This window comes from Saimiri boliviensis, chromosome 10 (assembly GCF_048565385.1).
Source record: "Saimiri boliviensis isolate mSaiBol1 chromosome 10, mSaiBol1.pri, whole genome shotgun sequence".
Lineage (NCBI taxonomy): Eukaryota > Metazoa > Chordata > Mammalia > Primates > Cebidae > Saimiri > Saimiri boliviensis.
Genome location: NC_133458.1, coordinates 96,764,680 through 96,785,377, shown reverse-complemented (window position 1 = coordinate 96,785,377; position 20,698 = coordinate 96,764,680). Strand labels below are relative to the sequence as shown.

The window sequence follows — 20,698 nt, the reverse complement described above, 5'->3', positions numbered from 1 at the left end:
GTGTCCTTGCTAATGGCGGTCAGGACAGCAGCGGTCCAGGGCATGTGAGAACTTATCACTGGGGCCAGGATCTGCTTTGGGGCAGGAGTTTTCTTTCCCTGCTTTTAAGCGCTCCACTTTGAGACAGCTGTTGGTAACATACCAGCACCAAGGACCCAAATCCTGCCTTTTAAAGAATCCAGTGAGCCCTTGGAAATGGAAGCACAGGACAGGTGTGTTTTGGGGAAGCAAGGCCAGCCAGCAGTGGCCAGGACTAGGCTCTGCTCCCACGGCCCTGCAGGTGCCTGCCAGCCACTGCCAGCTTCTGGCTCTGTCTACTCCTTCCTGCCTCCCCGCGTTTTCTTCCCCCATGAAAAAAGGAAAAATATTCCGATGAGGAATCATTCTTTTGAAAGACTTCTCTCTTGGTTCCGTTAGCCAGCTACTTTACTAGCTTTTACAGTGTAATTTACAAGAAGCCTCACACAAAAGACCGCGTATTGTATGATTCTATTTCTATGAAATGTCCAGAAGAGGTAAATATATAGACAGAGCAAATCAGTAGTTGCCTACAACCCAAGAATTGGCTGCAAATAGGTTCCAGAAAACTCTGGGAAGATGGTGGAGATGTTCTAGAACTGGACTGTGGTAAAGTTTGCACAACTTCTTAAATTTACTAAAAATTATTGACAAGTATATAATACTCCCTGGCACTTTGGGAGGCCAAGGCAGGTGGATCGCTTGAGCCCAGGGGTTTGAGATCAGCTTGGGCAACATAGTGAGACTCCGTCTCTACAAAAAATACAAAAATTAATTGGGCATGGTGGCATATGCCTGTGGTCCCAGCTACTTGGGAGGCTGAAGTGGGAGGATTGCTTGAGCCCAGGAGTTGGAGACTGCAGTGATTGGGCCACTACACCCCAGCCAGAGGGACAGAGCAAGACCCTATCTCTAACGACAAAAATGCTGTGTTGGTGGGGGCTGGCCTGGCCCTCAAGTGTGAGGGGCGTCAGCGTTTAGCTGCAGTTCAATGGCAATATCGTGCAGAAGAAGAAGGATGGCTTGTCTCAGACACTGGTCCCAGCTGAAGTCTGCCACCTTCTGTCTGGCTAAATCTGAGGTCAAGCAGAGGGATCAAAGCCCAGGGCCCTCAGGGTCAGGAAAGCTGGGTCTGTGACATGCCCCAGGGCCTGCATCTGAGGATCTGAGGAGTGGCTGTGCTGGTCTCAGGGTCCAGGTTGTGAATTGTTTGCACACTTTTCTCTCCTCTTTGAGACCTCCCTGTTTGATGCTGTTTCTGCCTCTCTCCCTCTCACCGTGCCGCTATGCCCTGCCATCCCGCCCTCCAGTGAGCAGATACACCCAGCAGCTGCGACACCATCTGGGCCGTGATTCCAAGTTCATGCTGTGCTATGCCCAGAAGGAGGAGCTGCTGCTGGAGGAGACCTACATGGACACCATCATGGAGCTGGTCGGCTTCAGCAATGAGAGCCTGGGCAGCCTGGGCAGCCTGGCCTGCCTCCTGGACCACACCACCGGCGTGCTCAATGAGCAGGGAGAGACCATCTTCATCCTGGGCGATGCTGGGGTGGGCAAGTCCATGCTGCTGCAGCGGCTGCAGAGCCTCTGGGCCACGGGCCGGCTAGACGCAGGGGTCAAATTCTTCTTCCACTTTCGCTGCCGCATGTTCAGCTGCTTCAGGGACAGTGACAGGCTGTGTCTGCAGGACCTACTCTTCAAGCACTACTGCTACCCGGAGCAGGACCCCGAGGAGGTGTTCGCCTTCCTGCTGCGCTTCCCCCAGGTGGCCCTCTTCACCTTCGATGGCCTGGACGAGCTGCACTCGGACTTGGACCTGAGCCGTGTGCCTGACATCTCCTGTCCCTGGGAGCCTGCCCACCCACTGGTCCTACTGGCCAACCTGCTCAGCGGGAAGCTGCTCAAGGGGGCTAGCAAGCTGCTCACGGCCCGCACAGGTGTCGAGGTCCCGCGCCAGTTCCTGCGGAAGAAGGTGCTTCTCCGGGGCTTTTCCCCCAGCCACCTGCGCGCCTACGCCAAGAGGATGTTCCCAGAGCGCGCGGTGCGGGACCGCCTGCTGAGCCAGCTGGAGGCCAACCCCAACCTCTGCAGCCTGTGCACCGTGCCCCTCTTCTGCTGGATCATCTTCCGGTGCTTCCAGCACTTCCACGCCGCCTTCGAAGGCTCACCGCAGCTGCCTGACTGCACGATGACCCTGACCGACGTCTTCCTGCTGGTCACCGAAGTCCACTTGAACAGGATGCAGCCCAGGAGCTTGGTGCAGCGGAACACACGCAGCCCGGTGGAGACCCTCCGCGCCAGCCGGGACACACTGTGCTCGCTGGGGCAGGTGGCCCACTGGGGCATGGACAGGAGCCTCTTTGTCTTCACCCAGGAGGAGGTGCAGGCCTCCGGGCTGCAGGAGGGAGACAGGCAGCTGGGCTTCCTGCGGGCCTTGCCGGAGCTGGGCCCCGGTGGGGAGCAGCAGTCCTACGAGTTTTTGCACCTCACCCTCCAGGCCTTCTTCACGGCCTTCTTCCTCGTGCTGGACGACAGAGTGGGCACTCGGGAGCTGCTCAGGTTCTTCCGGGAGTGGATGCCCTCTGGGGGGGCAGTGGCTGCGTCCTGCTATCCTCCCTTCCTTGGGTTCCGGTGCCTGCAGGGCAGCGGCCCGGTGGGGGAAGACCTCTTTAAGAACAAGGATCACTTCCAGTTCACCAACCTCTTCCTGTGCGGGCTGTTGTCCAAAGCCAAACAGAAACTCCTGCGGTACCTGGTGCCCGCGGCGGCCCTGAGGAGGAAGCGCAAGGCCCTGTGGGCACACTTGTTCTCCAGCCTGCGGGGCTACCTGAAGAACCTGCCCCGAGTTCAGGTGGAAAGCTTCAGCCAGGTGCAGGCCATGCCCACGTTCCTCTGGATGCTGCGCTGCATCTACGAGACGCAGAGCCAGAAGGTGGGGCAGCTGGCGGCCAGGGGCATCTGCGCCAACTACCTCAAGCTGACCTACTGCAACGCCTGCTCGGCCGACTGCAGCGCCCTCTCCTTCGTCCTGAACCACTTCCCCAAGCGCCTGGCCTTAGACCTGGACAACAACAATCTCAACGACTATGGCGTGCAGGAGCTGCGGCCCTGCTTCAGCCGCCTCACCGTTATCAGGTAAGGCCGCCAGGCAAGGGGAGCAGGTGGGCCAGCAGGCCAGGCGGGGGGGGCACCAGGACTGGCATCATGGACCAGGATCCCCTGACTCATGACCGTGGGCTTTGGAATATCCAGACCTTTTCTCTCTCACAGGGCCAGAGGGCAAGGTGCAAAGCTTCGAGGCAGGTGGACCTGGGTCAGCCATAGCTGGGTGCCCTTGAACAACGTGCTCACCCCTCACGGCCTCTGTGCCCTCACCTGGAAAAAGAAGATGCTCATAATCCTATCAGTTATAGCCACAAAGACCAGTGTTGATTGAGAATGCGTGAAGTGCATTGCAAACATTACCTAATGGAATGCTCTTTACAACCCTATAACTTAGGTACTGTTACTGTCTCTCTTTTGGCAGACGAGGAAGTGAAGGCACAGAGAAGTTAATAGCTTGCTCTGGATCACACAGCTAGGACATGGTAGTGCCAGACTGCATAAGGAGCCTTCCTTTTAAGATTAATGCAAGGCTCAGAGATGGTCCTCAACAAGTTTCCGGAATATGGAAGCTTTTATTACTGTGGAGAAAGCAGACCTTGGGCTAATCGGCATTGGTGATTTTCTGTGATCAAAGCCAGCAGGCCTTTGCACTGCTAGAGATCTCAGTTAAAATGCTGACTCGTGGTTGTTTTCTTGTGCCGTAGTTTAGGGGAAACAGACACCAATCTGTTTTCTTCTATTAGCATTTCCTATATAAAATAAATCTTGTAACTCTCCACAGGGGGTTATATTCACCATTACTTGGCTCATGCATTTCTGAAGACCAGTTGGGATTTGGAACTGATTCCCAGTGCCTGTCACACCAGTGGCAGAGTGTAAATTGCATGGTGACATGGGATGCAGGGGCTGAAGGCTGCCCTAGCCTGGGAATTGGAACACCCAGAGTCTGTTCTCCGTATTCTCAGCAAGTGACTCTCCCTCTGTAGCCGTAAACAGTTTCACATTCGTGTTGTCCTCTGTCCATCTTTTTTTTTTTTTTTTTTCCCCAGACAGAGTCCCACTCTGTTGTCCAGGCTGGAGTGCAGTGGCGCAATCTCATCTCACTGCCACCTCCGCCTCCCAGGTTCAAGCAATTCTCTTGCCCCAGCCTCCCGAGTAGCTGAGATTACAGGCACGCGCCACCACGTCTGGCTAATTTTTTTGTATTTTTAGTAGAGACGGAGTTTCACCATGTTGGCCAGGCTGATCTCAAACTCCTGACCTCAGGTGATCCTCCCACCTCAGTCCCCAAAGTGCTAGGATTACAGGCGTGAGCCACCACACCCAGCCCCTCTGTCCATCTTTTAAAAGGGAAACCCCACACCAGTGTGGTGGCCCTGCCCTTTCTGCTGTCCCCAGGTGAAGCTTTCCTTCACATCCGTGCAAGAAAAAGCAGCTTGCAGGAAAGCAGGAGGACATGGGCAGCCACAGGAAGCATGCTGAGCTCTCTGGCTGCATCAGTTAGGATTCGTTTTAGCTGAGAGAGAAAACCCCAAATCTTGATGACTTACAAGCTTATTTCTGTCATGTAAAAGTCTGGAGGTAGGTAGTTCAGGACTGGTATGGAGTCTCCATGACCGTCAGGAGCCCAGGCTGTCTTCTGCCTTGCTGCTCTGCCATCCTCACTACCTGGCTTTCACGTCTTGGCCCAAGAGGGCTGCTCTAGCACCAGCCATCTAGTCAACACTCTAGCTATCAGTAAAAAGGAAGGGCAAAGAAGGGCATGCCTCAATCTTTTAAGAAGACTTCTTGGCTTTATTATACTGCTGCTTAGATGTCAGAACTTAATAGTATGGGTAGAACTTAGACAGATGGGCCCAGATAAAAGATGGGGGAATCGGTTGCTGAGAAAGTATAGCTATTGGGAATGTCTAATAGCCTGTGCCGTCTTGGGCTGGCCATGCCCTGCACATACACACTATTTCCCAGCACCAAGCTAGGGACTCTGAGGGGAAGGGTCCAGAGTGTCTGACTTGATCATTTTGATGTGGCCTAAAAATCAAGCCTTTACCTGTTCTGCCTTTTACTACTTATCAAGGTCAGCTGTGGGCCTAATTGGGCCCATGGCTTGTGTTTATGAGTAAAGTTTTATTGGCATACAGCCATATGCATTTATTTACTTACTGGCTGTTTCACACTACACAGTTGAGTAGTTTGACAGAGACCACCCAGCCCACAGAGCGTAAAATATTTGCTGTCTGACAGTTTACAGAAAGACATGATCAGTCTCCTTTGACAGCAGGAACCAGCTGCTGGTTACAGGGCACGATCACTCATGCCTGTAATTCCAGCACTTTGGTAGGCTGGGGTAGGCAGATCACGAAGTCAGACATTTGAGACCAGCCTGGCCAGCATGGTGAAACCCCATCTCTACTAAAAATACAAAAAAATTAGCTGGGCGTAGTGGCACGCACCTGTAATCCCAGCTACTCAGGAGGCTGAGACAGAAGAATCGCTTGAACCCGGGAGGCAGAGGTTGCAGTGAGTAGAGATGGCGCCACTGTACTCCAGCCTGGGCAACAGAGGGAGACTCCATCTCAAAAAGAAAAAAAAAAAGAGAGAGAGAGACAGTGAGACCCACAGCCTTTTCCAGTGATGAGTCAGAGTTAGCCCATGTGTTTCTGGATGGGGGAAGGCTGTTGGCATTTTGGATACAACAGTTCTTGTGAGACCTGCCCAGCAGTTTGCCAGACACCTGACATCACTGGCCCTGCCCACAAGATGACGGGGTACTTCCCTCTTCCAGTAAAATAGCCACTGAAAGCAGCCCCTCATGTTTCTAAGCCCATGCCCTCCACTGTGCAGTGAGAACCAGGTTCAGAGTCTGGCTGACACATAGGCCCCCTGAAAAGGGGGTGATGTCAGATGTGGCTGGGCTCACATGTTCTCCCTGTGTCCCTCATGGTCATGTGAGGAGTGGGGGACTGTGCTGCAGCCTCCATCGTGGGCTGGTGTGGGGTGGGTCTGGCGACCCCACATTGGCCAGGCTTTGAAAGGGGCTGTTTGGTTTCCAAATAATTGCTGTGGCCATTCTCCAGGGGTGTCTATACCTGGGAAAACTCCAGGGCCTGAAGGCTTCTGGATCTTTGTAAGATTTATGATCCTTCATCATGAGTGCCTGCCCTGACTCATAATTTTTTTGCTGGTTTGTTTCAGACTGAGCGTAAACCAGATCACTGATGGCGGGGTAAAGGTGCTAAGCGAAGAGCTGACCAAATACAAAATTGTGACATTTTTGGGGTATGTCCTTCTCCAGAACACTGGGCCAACTACCTAGTAATAATACAGAGCTGCAGGAAATTAACATTTATGTGGGTCCCTGGATGATCGGCACGGATGGCCCAGGGCTGGGAAGAGCACTGGAGCGGGAGTTGAGTCCTGGGTTCTGTGCGTGGCTTGGCCAGTCATGAAGTCTTGCTGAGCCTCAGCCTCCTCACCTGTAAAATGGGGATCCCAGTTTAGACAAGTTGCTTTACAACTGGTTATTGGGGATGCAAAGAGAGAATATAAGGGAATATGTTTAATAAATGTTAGAATCCTGTTTACCTACTAGTCTTGACTTTTACGGGTCCAAAATCCCTCATCCAGAGCCCTTGAGGCAAGACCCAAATGGGGATTCTGAGTGCATGCTCTGGCGTGATGTGGCTCAGGGGTCTAAGGCTGTGCTCCGCTTTCAAACGCTTTCATATTTCTCCCACAGAATGTATGAACAGTCAAACCAAGTGTGGTAAGAAAGACTATAAATAGCTCCACATCAGTTGCCAAAAGAATTGTGAAAAATGTGGGGCATTCAGAGCCTTTGAGGTTTTGGAGTCTGCGAGAAGGGACGGCGGGCCAGCCCCACACCACTGGTGGCCTTGTGAGGTGGAGTGCTTATTCCATTTCTTGGGGCCTCAGCGGCCTGCAGTGTTAACGAGGACAGGGACACGAACCACCCTGGGCCGCACTCGGCTCCAGGGCTCTGTGCAGCTGTGGAACCCTCAAAGCCTGAGCTTAGCTGCCTTTCAATATCCTTCTGCTGTATTATTGAATTGGCATTGAGCCGTGGGATAGCTGAAAGGTAGACATTGAGAAGGTTCAATATGCAGAGAGAATCTTTTCCCCTCAAGATGCTGAATGTAATCTTCCTTGCCAGTCACCAAGCACCCATGCGCCAGGGCTTTGCATTATGTCCTAAGATCCTCATCACCACCCTGCAAGGGGGCTATAATCATTACCCCTATATTACAGATGGAGAAACTGAGGCACATAGCCCTTAGGTGACTTGTCCCAGGCCATAAAGCTGGGGAAAGTGGTGGAGTTGGTTTTGAGCCTGGGTGTGAGACCCCAGAGCCCCGAACTCCCGTGTCTATGTTTTCCCCTTTCAACCTAGACCTTGGAAATCAGTAGACAGCACATACTTCAGAAAATAGGGTTATTACAAGGACATTGGGAGCCATGAAGTCTCACGGCTGTGCTTTCTCTTGAAGTTTATACAACAACCAGATCACCGATGTTGGAGCCAGGTACATCACCAAGATCCTGGATGAATGCAAAAGCCTCACTCACCTTAAGTAAGTGGGGTAGGCACCAGGTTCCTTGGTAGCTTCTCCTGGTCACCCCCTTCTGTTGTTCAGAGATTAAATGTCATGGTAAAGAGCTTTCATCCTAAGGCCTTCACTTGTCCTAGGCCACGTTGGTCAAATAAGGACACCTCTGTGTGATCTGTGAGGCCCGGATTCTGGAAGGGCCACCTGTCGTTGGGAGGGGAAAGGTTGGCATTTTGATTTTGTTGACTACTAACCCGAAGAAAGGACCCTCACCCTTTCTGGTGGTCTTTTTTTGTCCCAAGGGAGTTTCTTGTCTGGTTGGAAGCAAGAACTTGGGCCTTTGCCCTCCTGTAGATGTGCCCTGCCCGGGGGGTGACAGTGTGCCAGGCGTGGAGCCTCTGGTCCTGCTCTGACTATAGCCACAGACTTTGACCCTTGGCAGTCAAAGTGGGGCCTCCCTGGTCTGCCAAGGGAAGTCAGTGATGCTGCTTTGTCCACTTAGAGGACCCCGGGGGGGTGCTCAGGTCCCTGAGCTTCTGCAGAGACTATGGGCCATCTCCTGGAGAGGAACCCTGACTGACTGTCCTCAGGGCTTCAGGTCCCTCCCTGAGAGGGGGCCCAGGGCATGGCTCTTCTGGGTCCCAGAAGAAAGTCCACAGTTCCCAAGATGGGGCTGGAAGGGGCTGTGTGCTGGCGGGGAGGATGGTCCACTTTGGAGCTCCTGCATAGCTGGAGGCTGATTTGCATGACTCTCTCTGTAGACTGGGTAAAAACAAAATCACGAGTGAAGGAGGGAAGTGTCTCGCCCTGGCTGTGAAGAACAGCAGATCAATCTCTGATGTTGGGTGAGTAGAAGGGGACAAGCATGTGTGTATAACCTGCTGTGTGTGCATAGGCACCTGCTGCTCTTTTCATACATCAGTACACCAGAAGGACCACCAGCGCTCGCTGTCGGGGAGACACAGCGGAGAGCTTTCACCACCCTGCAAAACTGAAACCGCGCTCATTAGGCAGTAACTCCACAGCCCCACCCACTCCCCTGCCCCTTCTACTTACTTTCTCTGTGGTTTTGACTACTTTCCCTTACGTAAGTGGAATCATACAGTATTTGCCTTTTGGGGATGGCTGATTTCACTAGCATCATGTCCTCAAGGTTCATCCATGTTGAAGCATGTGACAGGATTTCCTCCTCCTTTTTTTTTTTAGAAAAAAAAACAAAAAAAAAAACAAAAACAGAGTCTTGCTCTGTTGCCCAGGCTGGAGTGCAGCGGCTCGATCTTGGCTCACTGCAACCTCCGTCTCCCTGGTTCAAACAATTCTCCTGCCTCAGCCTCACAAGTGGTTGGGACTGCAAGCACCCACCACCGTGCCTGGCTAATTTTTTTATTTTTAGTAGAGGTGGGGTTTCACCATGTTGACCAGGCTGGTCTTGAACTCCTGACCTTAAATGATCCACCCACCTTAGCCTTCCAAAGTGATTACAGGCATGAGCCACCACGCCCGGCCAGGATTTCCTTCTTTTTTAAGGCTGAGTAATACTCCATTGCGTGGCTGTGCCACATTTTGTTTACTCATTCATCTAAGAACAGACACTGGGTTGCTTCTGTGGTTTTGGCTATTGTGAATAAGGCTGCTGGGAACTTGGGCATGCAAATCACTCTTCAAGGGACTGCCTTCAATTATTTTGGGTGTATACCCAGCAGTGGGATTGCTGGATCACATGGTCAGTTTTAATTTTTGAAGGATCGTTATACTATTGTCCACAGTAGTGGCACCATTTTATGTTCCCATCCACAGTGCATGAGGGTTCCACTTTCCCCACATCCTTGCCAACACTTGTTATTTTCTCTTTTTGACAGTAGCCATCCTAATGAACAAGAGATTGTATCTCATTGTGGTTTTGATTCTTGCGGTTTTTTTAAAGCTTTTCATATAATTACAATTTTTATTGGATTATAAAAGGAACACTAAAATTACTTTTTTAGTTGGAAACTCTGAAAAAGAAAAATTATCTTCTCAGAAAATAATTCTTGTTAATATTTGAGCTCAGTTAAGCTCTTTCTTCCTCTCTTTGTACTGTTTTTTAAAAATATAGTAGGAGTCAGATTTTATGTACAGAGTTTTATCCTTCTCTTTTCATTTAATCTCATGCCTTGAGTAGTTTTCTACTAAATTAAAAATGTGATGCCATTCAATTGTATAGTAGATACATATATTTAAGCAAAACACTGAAAACTCTTATTTTGGGTTCCAGGAAGCCATACTTGGAAGGGTGTAGGCAGGTAGCTTGCTTGGTACAAACGTGTTCTTAAGGCAGCCACTGTTGCTCTGAGAGTGGGCCACACGAACTTGCTTTGCTGTGTATAGACAGTGTGCACCGATCCTGTTAGGAGCAGCCAGCGCTTTTGTGTCAGTCATACCCTGTTCTAAGTGCTTTGCATCTGTTATAACTCAGTGAATCCTCACAACAACTCCAGGAGGGAATGCTCTAAGTATCCCACTGTATAGATGAGGAGACTGAGGTCCAAGAGACTACACAATTGCCCCAAGTTTGTACAGGTGGCAGATGGCAGAGCCAGGACTGGAGTCTACCATCTTACCATGCAGACTGTTTTGGCCAGAGCCTCTCTGGATCTGCTGTCGGGGAGAGAATACAGCTGTAACACCGCAGCTCTCCACCAAGATGGCCATAGCCACAGAGCTTGGTTGGGTGACATCCTCTTTATTTGACAGGAACCTTGCTGATAGGGTTTCTGAAGGCACTTCCTGCTCTTTGTCTCCTGGAAGACTGTGTCTTCAGGAATGTCTCTGACCCTGCCCAGAGTTGAACAGATGCTGGGAACCCAGCACCTGCACACGGCCTTCCCTTCAGGACTCTGCAGACCTCTGTGCTCCAAGCGAGACATGCAGGTGCTTTCTCTCATGAGCGCAGGTTCCCGGGCTCTCCGAAGCTCGCAGTGAGGCGCCGTCTCTGAGCCACTTGCTGATAGCCTCTGTTCACAAGGCTTCCCCTGCATTTCGATCTTACGTCACCCCTTGAATTTGAAATCCAGAGCGGCCCACTCAGAGGCCAGTGCAGGGAATTAAGTGTCCAGGCCCGCAGCTCCAGGGACTGAACGCAAACATCTGCCTGCTGAGTATGAATCAAGCCGTGGCCATTGGCAAAAAAGAAGGGGTGGGCATGGCTGTGTTTAGGGGAGCTAACATTCACTGTCTTGTCTCCTCCCTCAGGATGTGGGGCAATCAAGTTGGGGATGAAGGGGCAAAAGCCTTTGCGGAGGCTCTGCGGAACCACCCCAGCTTGACCATCCTGAGGTAACTGCGGCCCTGCTATCTCCAGGGGCCAACCTGGTCCCTCCCGGGTGCTCTAGGTTTGCTGGGGAAGGGTGATTGGAGCTCCTAATAGGAGGGGGATTTGCATGTGTGATTTTCCTTACTCTTGTCAAACCTCTTATTGATGCATAAGAGGCCATCTAGTAAAGCACATTCTTCTTTTTTTAGCTTTAAGTTCTGGGATACATGTAGAGGATATGCTGGTTTGTTACATGGGCAAACGTGTGCTATGGTGGTTTGCTTCACCTGTCAACCTGTCATCTGGGTTTTAAGCCCTGCATGCATTAGGCATTTGTCATAATGCTCCCCCTCCCCTTGCCCTCCACCCCTCGACACGCCCCCATGTGTGATATTCCCCTCCCTGTGTCCATGTGTTCTCACTGTTCACCTCCCACTTATGAGTGAGAACATGTGGTATTTGGTTTTTTGTTCCTGTGTTTCCTGAGAATGAGGGTTTCCAGCTTCATCCATGTCCCTGCAAAGGACATGATCTCATTCTTTTTTATGGCTGCATAGTATTCCATAGTGCATATGTGCCACATTTTCTTTAGTGTATCATTGATGGGCATTTGGGTTGGTTGCAAGTCTTTGCTATTATAAATAGTGCTGCAGTAAATATACATGTGCATGTGTCTTTATAGTAGAATGATTTGTTTTTATTTTTTAGAGATGGATTTTCGCTCTTTTTGCCCAGGCTGGAGTGCAACGGTATGATCTCAGCTCACCACAACCTCCACCTCCTGGGTTCAAGCGATTCTCCTGCCTCAGCCTCCTGAGAAGCTGGGATTACAGGCATGCACCACCACTCCTGGCTAATTTTGTATTTTTATTAGAGACGGGGTTTCTCCATGTTGGTCTGGGTGGTATTGAACTTCCGACCTCAGGTGATCCACCCAGCTCAGCCTCCCAAAGTGCTGGGATTACAAATGTGAGCCAGCCAGTAGAATGATTTACAATCCTTTGGATATATGCCCAGTAATGGGATTGCTGGATCCAGTGTTATTTCTGGTTCTAGATCCTTGAAGAATCACCTCAAGTGTTCGTTCAGTTCAGTGAATTCTGCATGGGTCCCACACCAGCCAGCCACCACCCTCCTCAAGACAGAGGACATTTCCAGCCCCTCCGCCATCCCTGCATGCCCCTTGGGGTAGTGGGAGGGTTTCCAGTGAAACTTAGTAAGATGCTGGCCAACAGGTTTCTTCCCCTTCCTTGTCTTCAGCATGGTGTTAGAAAAGAGGGACTCTTCCTCTCTATAAACAGGGATGCTCCTACCCAGCCTCCGCTTAGGCCGCTGGCCAAATCTTGAGGCCTTGGTGTGTTCTGATGCTGTCCTTTCTGCCACTGAAAAAGAGTCCCAGAAGGTGGGGGCAGTAGCAGAAGAGACTTCGTCAGGTCTTGCAGATGGGGTACCTTGATGGGGCCAGCCTTTGGAAGCACAGCTCACCAGGCCACCCCAGCCTCCAGCCCATGTACGGAAACCTGAGACACCTACCCCAGCCCATTGCTGTGTGAGCAGGCCGTGCTGATGGCCCATTTCCCGTCCGGCCTGCCCTTGTGCTCTTTGTGTGGGCTCTGGGGAAGCAACACCCGAGCACTGCTATAGTTGAGCAGTTCTGCGTCCTGACTCAAGTGAGCCTGGGCGGGGCCCATGGCCAGGCAGAGGCTTCCCAGCTGTTCTGAGGTTGAAGCCAAGATTAAGTGTAGATGTGTCTCTAATAATTCACCCCAACTGTGTTGCTTCCTAGTCTTGCGTCTAACGGCATCTCCACAGAAGGAGGAAAGAGCCTTGCAAGGGCCCTGCAGCAGAATACGTCTCTAGAAATACTGTGGTAAGAGCTCAAGTCATTTCATTTGTTTGTTTATTTTTCTGAGACAGTGTCTCGCTTTGTTGCCCAGGCTTGAGTGCAGTGGCATGATCTCGGCTCACTGCAGCCTTGACCTCCCGGACTCATACGATCCTGCCACCTCAGCCTCCCGAATAGCTAAGACTATAGGCAGCCACCACCACAGCCAGTTAATTTTAAATTTTTTTGATAGAGATGAGGTTTCGCTGTGTTACCCAGGTTTGTCTTGAACTCAGTTCTCTTGCCCTGGCCTCTCAAAGCCCTGGGATTTCTGGTGTGGGCCTCTGCACCTGGTACAGAGTCATTTTGAGGGGTTTGGGTCTCAGGAATTATCTCAGGGGCTATACATGGCCTGGAATCTTAATAGAAAAAGTGCCTCCCAGTTGGAAAGGCTCTAGGCCTTTCAGTTAAGTTGATAACTGAATTTCCTCCTACAGAAGAAAATAGCCACTTCCACGAGCATAATCAGGTATAAGGGGGGGAAGTGGGCTCCAGGAGGCCTTGGCCTTCTAGGCGCCAGGAGAACCGGAAGGCTGGCCACACAAGCTGTCCAGGTATCCTTGGATACCTTCAGATGTGCTTGGCAGAGGCCAGTTTCCATGCACTTGGTTCAAAATGCTCTTCCTTCCTTCTCTTCACCTGCCTTGCCCCAGGCAGCCTCCTCTCTCCCCAGGTCTCCACATCAGGGTTTGGCCTTTCTGCTCCATCCAGCTCACCCGTCACTTGTCACCTGACGCCCACAGTTCTTGCTCCCTCTCTGCACTCCAGGGCACTTACTAAACGGATGTGGTCTCCTAGGGGTGTTTTTTGTTGGTGTTCCCTTTTTCACGGTCATTCAAGGTTTTCTTTTGCTTTATTTGTATTTTATTTACATGCCTGTATCATAAATTCCATGTAGGTGGCTGGGTGCCGTGGCTCACGCCTGTAATCCCAGCACTTTGGGAAGCTGAGGCGGGAGGATCACTTGAGGCCAGGAGTTCGAGACCAGCCTGGGCAACATAGCCAGACCTTCCTCCCGCTTCTTAAAAAGAAAAAAATTCCTTACAGGTGAGGGAGTTGTAATACACTTCTCCCTATTAGCTACTTATAGGCCAGTGCTCATTTGATCTTGCTAAATTAGTTGCCGAGAATGACAACGTCATCTTTATGAGAGTTCTGACACTAGGCCTGCTGGCCAGTAAGCACATCTTCAATTATTTCCCCTCAAAAAATTATTTAACATTTTGAAAAGTCGTATGTGGCTATTGGAAAAAACGTTATGACACTAAAGTCTTGAAAGGAGGAAGTGGGGTGTTGTGCGACCTGCAGGCAGGCAGCAGTGGCAGGCAGACGGGCGTGACAAATGGCGACAGCGACATTCCTCAGGCGGGGGCAGGCGGCTGTAATCGCGAGCCAGCCCTGGCGCGCGCTGCGGAGCCCGGAGAAGGCCCGGGATCTGGGCAGCACCGTGAGGAGACCCGAAGCCCCAACCCCGCCTGACCGCGGCTCGGGCCCGGCCGCCTTCCCAAGCCCCCAGCGGGAGCCCGAAGCCCTCGGGCCTGATTTTGAGCAAGTGCAGCTTTGATTTGGGGAGAGGTGCCCAGCGACCACGCAGCCAGGTAATACCTTCACAAAGCTCAAAAGAGAAAAGGTGTAAAAGTACAGCAAAAACGGTTTCTTGCCCGTTCCACTACAGCCTTCCAGAGCTGTGGTTTCCCTATGTTGGCCTGAGAGAAGTAGGCAGCTTTATTCCTAGCACCATCAGCCATACCTGGTCACCTTGGTCGAAAACTGAAGGTGAGGAGCCGGCACCCAATTGACAGATTCCATTCTCACGGCTGTTCATGACCACACAATGGCCAATGTACACTTGGAAGTGGAAGGCGATGTCTGAGTTTTCACCCATGCTCATGTTGTAATCAGCTGAGACTCTACTCATCCCATCTCAAGCTCTCAGCACCTGAAATTTCCCTCTCCAGCCCTATTTGTAATAGCCAAAAGCCATCAACTACACCCATTAACAGCAGAATAATTTTTTTTAATTGGTCCATTTACCCAAGTAAAGTAATATGGTGACAAAATACAGCAGATGAATACAGTATAGAAAATACAGTTTAAAATCCAGTAATGAGTATGAATGAACTTTATGTGCAAACAATAGAGAGCATCTCAATGTGGAGTTTAAAAAAAAAAAAAACTGGGCACAAAAGAGTACATATTGAACTGGTGCCCACCCAAATGCACCAACCAGGGTGCCCACTACTGCTTCTGGCACTGCAAGTGCTGCCCAGGGACCTGAGGAATGGCCTGCCTGACCTGCTGCCGCCACTGCTAGTGCCCACACCCATCACCTGGGGGCCTGAGGACCAGACTGCCCGTGCCCTCCCACCCCCGCCACTGCCAGCATCCACAGTCGCTGCCTGGGGGCCTGAGGACTGGTACGGTGGGCCTGCTGCTGCCACCACCAGTGCCCATGTGTGGCACCCTGGGGCCCAACAAGCAGCCCACCTGTTGTTAATATCCCGAGCAAAGCCTCACCAGTTTCCACCACTAACAACCACAGTTTAAACCATTGAAAAATACAGACACTGCCGACATAAATTATAGCAAAGAGATCATATGAAGACTACATTGTTGCCTCTATCAAAGCCAAAACACCCTACTCGACCAAAACTATAAATACATCTACAAGAAAAAGTTTCTTTGTGAAAGCCAGTTCATAAAATTGGAAGAAGCAACTGTTACAACAAATGCACAGATATGACAGAAAGACACAAGAAACATGAAAAAAGCAAGGAAATATGATACTCCAAAGGAATACTGTAATTCTCCAGTACCGGATCTTAAAGAAAAGAAAATCTATGAAAGGCCCAGAAAGGAATTCAAAACAGTTATCTCAAGGAAACAACAAAATATGAGAGAACACAGCCAATACCAAGAAATCAGGGAAACAATCATGACCTGAATGTATCCATGTCAGTAAAAAAGATGGATATAATAAAAAGAGCCAAACCCCTAAAATAATCTAGTTATTCATGTCTCGAAAAAAAGTGAACTGAGTGTTCTGGGTCCCCCGAGGCCCCCTTGAGTGGCTTTTTCCTTCACTTGGAATAAAATCCAAACTTCTTTAAAAAAAAAAAAAAAAAAAAAAGAAAGGAGGAAGTGAAGGTACTTTCCTTCGTGTTTTCCAAAATAACCTTTCCTCTCTAGCCTTTTGTTCTATGTATGTTCAAAGATATGCAAAATAGAACAGCAGTCAACAAGTGGCCCTAAAAAATATCTTAATCACAGATTGCACATAACTTACATGTCCCTTTTAGGGTTTCTCAGGCTTGACGCTGTTGATTGAGAATCATTTCGGTCCAAGTGATTCTTTGTTATGGGAGGGCAATCCTGTCCATCGTAGAAGGTTTAGGAGCATCTCTGCCCTGTACCTCCCGGTGGCGAGGATCAAAAATGCCTCTGGACATGGCTAGGTACCCCATGGAGATTGAAATCACACAGACAGCAGTCGTGTCAACACCTAGAAGCCCTCAAGTGCTAACTGCATGCCATGTGTTATTCTATACCTTTTAACTCGCTCAGCCTCACAACCACCCTATACAATCTATATTAGTAATATTCACATTCACCAGTGAGGGAACTCAGACCCAAAGAACTTAAGCCCCTTGCCGGAGATCACCTTGCTCGTGAGTGATACAAACCTGCCCAGGCTGAGTCCGGAGAAGGTGTCAATGCTGTGCCCTTCTCCCTCCTCATTCTACCTCATTCTCCCTAAGAGCTGCACAACGAAACACTGAATGGATGTTACAATGTATTTCATCAGTTTTTTCCGATTTAAACTCGTTCAGATTTTACATTAGGATAGATAATACCACAGTGTATGCTGCAATGTGTAAAGCTTTGCGTGTATACTTTTGCACACTGTAACGTTAATTTCTAGAAGCCTAATTGTGTTAAAGTGAAACACATTTAAATTTTGGACAGGCACATCCAAACTGCCCTTCAGGGAATGATTTTTTTAAAAATATTCTTTCCGTTCTATTCTTCTTCCTAATGATTCTTTCATCCACTGGCACAAGTGGGTCCTACCCTATTTACACTGAGAAGCTTTGGTGCTTTATCCAGACCACTTCTGGTTTTAAGAACCATTGAGAGCCTTCCTGAACTTTCAGTCACTTACCTTGGGTCCCTCACCAGCTAACTCAGAGCAAAGTACTGACCACATCTTAATGTGCAGTCAGTGGCTGTTTCAGGTCTTCAAACTGACTTGAATAACACACTGTCAGTGGTCTTCAAGGGATCCTGAGACTAGAGGAGACCCGAGAAGCAGGCCATTGGCCCTTTGTTTTCTGTGGCGCCCGATCTTCCATGAAATCTGAGGGCTCAGCAAAGGTGGAGAGGTAGGGTGGCTTCCTCTGCAGGCAGCCAGGCTAAGAAATAGGGGCTCTGGTGCAGGATTTGCATTAGAAATGAGTCCCATTGATCTGTAGGGCTGAGAGGCTGGGCTTGAGTTCCAGCAACTGATCAGCTACATAGCTGGAAAGCCTTGGGCTGGGCTCCCACTCCTGTGAACTCTAAAACAGTGTCTGCCAAGTAGGCTCTCTTGAGTAAATACTTCCTTTTTTTTTTTTTTTTTCTCCCCTAGGCTGACCCAAAATGAACTCAACGATGAAGTGGCAGAGAGTTTGGCAGAAATGTTGAAAGTCAACCAGACGTTAAAGCATTTATGGTAGGTAACTCAGCCTTAGAATTTCACACTGTGCTACTTTTCCAAAGTATTTTTTGAGATAAGATTTACATACTGTAAAATTCACTCTCTTCAAGTGTACAATTCAGAGGTTTTTAGTGCAACCATCACCATCTAGTTCTCGAATGTTTTCACTACCCCTCCCCACTCCAAAAAGCCCCTGTATCCATTAAACAGTCACTCCCTATCCTCCTTCCCAGACCCCAGCAACTGCTAATCCACTTTCTGTCTCTATGGATTTGCCTACTCTGGGCATTTCATATAAATGGAATCAAGCAATATGTGACCTTTTGTCTCTGTGTTCTAGCATGTTTCATTCCTTTTTATGGCTAAATGATAATTCACTCTAAGGCTATTTCACAGTTTACTAATCCGTTGATGGGACATTTGGGTTGTTTCTACTTTTTCACTATTACGCATAATGCTACTGTGAGCACTTCTATACATGCTTTTGGGTGAACATATGTTTTCATCTCTTTTGAGAATATACCTGGGAATAGAATTGCTGGGTCATATGGGAATTCTGTAACTTTCTGAGGAGCCATCAAACTGTTTTCTAAAGTGGATGTCCTATTTTAGAGTCTCACTAGCAATGTATGTGGGTTACAATTTCTCCACACCCTTACCAACACTTGTTATTGTCCATCTTTTTAAATCTAGTTATACTAGTAGGTGTGAAGTAATATTGTGGTTTTGATTTGCATTTCCCTGATAACTAACAATGTTGAGTGTATTTTTATGTGCCTACTGGCTGTCTGTATAGCTTCTTTGGAGAAATGTCTTCGTATTCTTTGCCCATTTTAAAATTGGACTTATATGTCTTTTTATTGCTAAGTTGTAGGGGTTCTCTGTGGATCCTGGGTGCTAGACCTTTGCTAGATACAGGTTTTGCAAATATTTTCTTTGTTTCTGTAGAGTTTTCCTTCTTTCTTGATATTGGCCTTTGAAGGACAAAATTTTTTAATTTTTTTTTTTTTTTTTTTTTTTGAGATGAAGTCCTCCTTTTGTCACCTAGGCTGGAGTGCAATGGCATGATCTCAGTTCTCTGCAACCTCCACTTTCCGGGTTCAAGTGATTCTTCTGCCTTAGCCTCCTAAATAGCTGCGATTACAGGCATGAGCCACCACCCCTGACTCATTTTGTATTTTTAGTAGATACAGGGTTTCACCATGTAGGCCAGGCTGATCTCGAACTCCTGACCCCAGGTGATCTGCCTGCCTTGGCCTCCCCAAGTGCTGGGATTACAGGCGTGAACCACTGCACTTGGCCAGTAGTTTTTAATTTTGATGAAGTCCAATTTATCTCTTTTTTTCTTTGGTTGCTTGTGCTTTCAGTGTCTTGTCTAAGAAATAATTGCCTAATCCAAGATCACAAAGATCTCCACCTAAGTTTTCTGATGTTATAGTTGTTTGCCCTCACAGTTAGGTCTGCAATCCATTTCGAGTTAATTTTTGTATAAAGTGGGAGTTAACCTCGTTCTCTTGCACGTGGCTATCCAGCTGTACCAGAGCACCATGTGTTGAACAGATTATCTTTTTCTATTGAATGGCCTTGACACCCTTGTCAAAAATCAATTGACCATTAATGTACGGGTTTATTTCTGAATTCTCTGTTCTGGTCCACTGATTTATATGTCTCTCCTCTGCCAGGACCATTGCTGTAGCTTTGTAGTATGTTTTGAAATCAGAAAGTGTGAGTTTTCCTACTTTGTTCTTCTTTCTCAAGATTGTTTTGGCCATTCTGGGTTCTTTGCATTTATTATGAATTCAGACTCGCCTTGTCAGTTTCAGCAAAAAGACTAGACTGTGCTACATGTTGTTTTTGATTGGGTGTTAGCCTGCAGAATTATTTTATCCCATTCCCTAAGTGCAGGCCAGCCCCTCCAGGGAGAGTAGAGCTAGGACGGGGCCAGCTAGAGAGTCTCCGCTGCTTTGTGCTTTCCCAACCTGCACCAGCCTAATGAAGGCAGCTGTAGTGGGTGGATGTGCCTGGATACTGCTCAGCTTTTTGGGGCATTAGGTGCTCTCCTTCCTGGCCTCCTGCCAAGTCTTGGTTGGAGGCTGCCTTCCCTGCCTTCAACAAAGCCTAGGTGGACTAGAAAACAGCAGAGTGGGACTGACTGCAGAACTCAGTGGCCACTACCAGGTTCTATTTTTGTCCCTTTTGAAAGGGAAGGTCATCACCTCTGCCACAGAACCCAGGGGCCCTAGCCCTTGTGAGGTGTGGCTGGGAATACCACGAGTGGTCCTGTTTGCATGGGCAGTAACAGTGACAGGAGTTCCCTTCCCTGGACACTGTGCCTAATACACACCCACCTCTTGAAATCTCACACACCCAGTGGATGAGGGGGCACTCTTATAGTTATTCTCATTTTAAAGATGAAACAACTGAGGCACAGACAGATATGTAGATTTCTTCAAAGTTCTGTAGCTGAAAAGTGGGGAGGGGAGGGTTTAAGAGGAGCTGCAACTGCTCTGCGATGCTGCCTCTCAAGAGGGAGTCCTCTTCCACTTATGACAGCATAGGGCCCTTGTCTTCCTGGTAAGGTCTTTCTTCTTGGATCAGTGCCAGGATTTCTAAGGGTCAGGTTTAGCAGGAGCCTATTCTACAAACAGCCAGGAGCAGGGAATGTCTCTGTGATGAAGTGGAGACACCACAGCCTCTTGATGCATTTATTTCCTGGTTGGGTTAGAAGCATAGCTGCCCAGGGGAGCATTTCAGCAGAGGCCTGGCTTCCTACTGATTTCTGAAACCTTTGTTTCATTTGGATCACTGCCACCTAGAACAATGGGGTACATTCTCAGAGGCCCCATTGTCAAAGCTTTTCCACTGAGCCCCATGAGAACTGTTTCATGGCAGCAGAACTGTTTCTCCCCCTCCCTCTTGCATGCTGGTAGCCTCTTGACTTTCAAACCTGCCTTGCCTTTCCCTAGCTACCTGGAAGGAGATGCCAGACTTCCCATTCCCATGATGATGTGTTTCTTAGGATTTGTTGTTCAGATTGGTGGTCTCCCAGATCTTTTGATTACGCGCCTCTGCAAAGAAAAATGAAGACACACACATCAGATTTGATCCAGTATTATGGTTTTTATACAAGTTAT

General features: G+C 49.1%; 1 protein-coding gene and 1 long non-coding RNA gene across 16 annotated transcripts in view; one reads left to right on the top strand and one right to left on the bottom strand.

Moving 5' to 3' along the window:
* NOD1 (nucleotide binding oligomerization domain containing 1) overlaps window positions 1–20,698 on the top strand; it is a 67,878-nt gene that overhangs the window by 25,937 nt on the left and 21,243 nt on the right. For 7 of the 8 annotated variants that reach the window (XR_012512191.1, XM_010345712.3, XM_074379654.1 and 4 more), the window contains 7 exons: window positions 1,329–3,153; window positions 6,319–6,402; window positions 7,632–7,715; window positions 8,453–8,536; window positions 10,923–11,006; window positions 12,770–12,853; window positions 17,496–17,579. Coding sequence is in view for 6 of the 8 variants with exons in the window: in XM_010345712.3 (XP_010344014.2) it covers window positions 1,329–3,153; window positions 6,319–6,402; window positions 7,632–7,715; window positions 8,453–8,536; window positions 10,923–11,006; window positions 12,770–12,853; window positions 17,496–17,579 (2,329 nt within the window). In the remaining 2 variants the exon portion in view is untranslated. Of the gene's footprint in view, window positions 1–1,328; window positions 3,154–6,318; window positions 6,403–6,862; window positions 7,716–8,452; window positions 8,537–10,922; window positions 11,007–12,769; window positions 12,854–17,495; window positions 17,580–20,698 lie in introns of those variants that run through there. The other variant, XR_012512192.1, reaches the window with a different exon arrangement.
* The window catches only part of LOC104652507 (uncharacterized), a 38,093-nt gene continuing 32,259 nt past the window's right edge, over window positions 14,865–20,698 (bottom strand). For all 8 annotated transcript variants that reach the window (XR_012512196.1, XR_012512199.1, XR_012512200.1 and 5 more), the window contains exon 3: window positions 14,865–20,632. This is a non-coding gene — a long non-coding RNA (uncharacterized LOC104652507). The remainder of the gene's footprint in view (window positions 20,633–20,698) is intronic.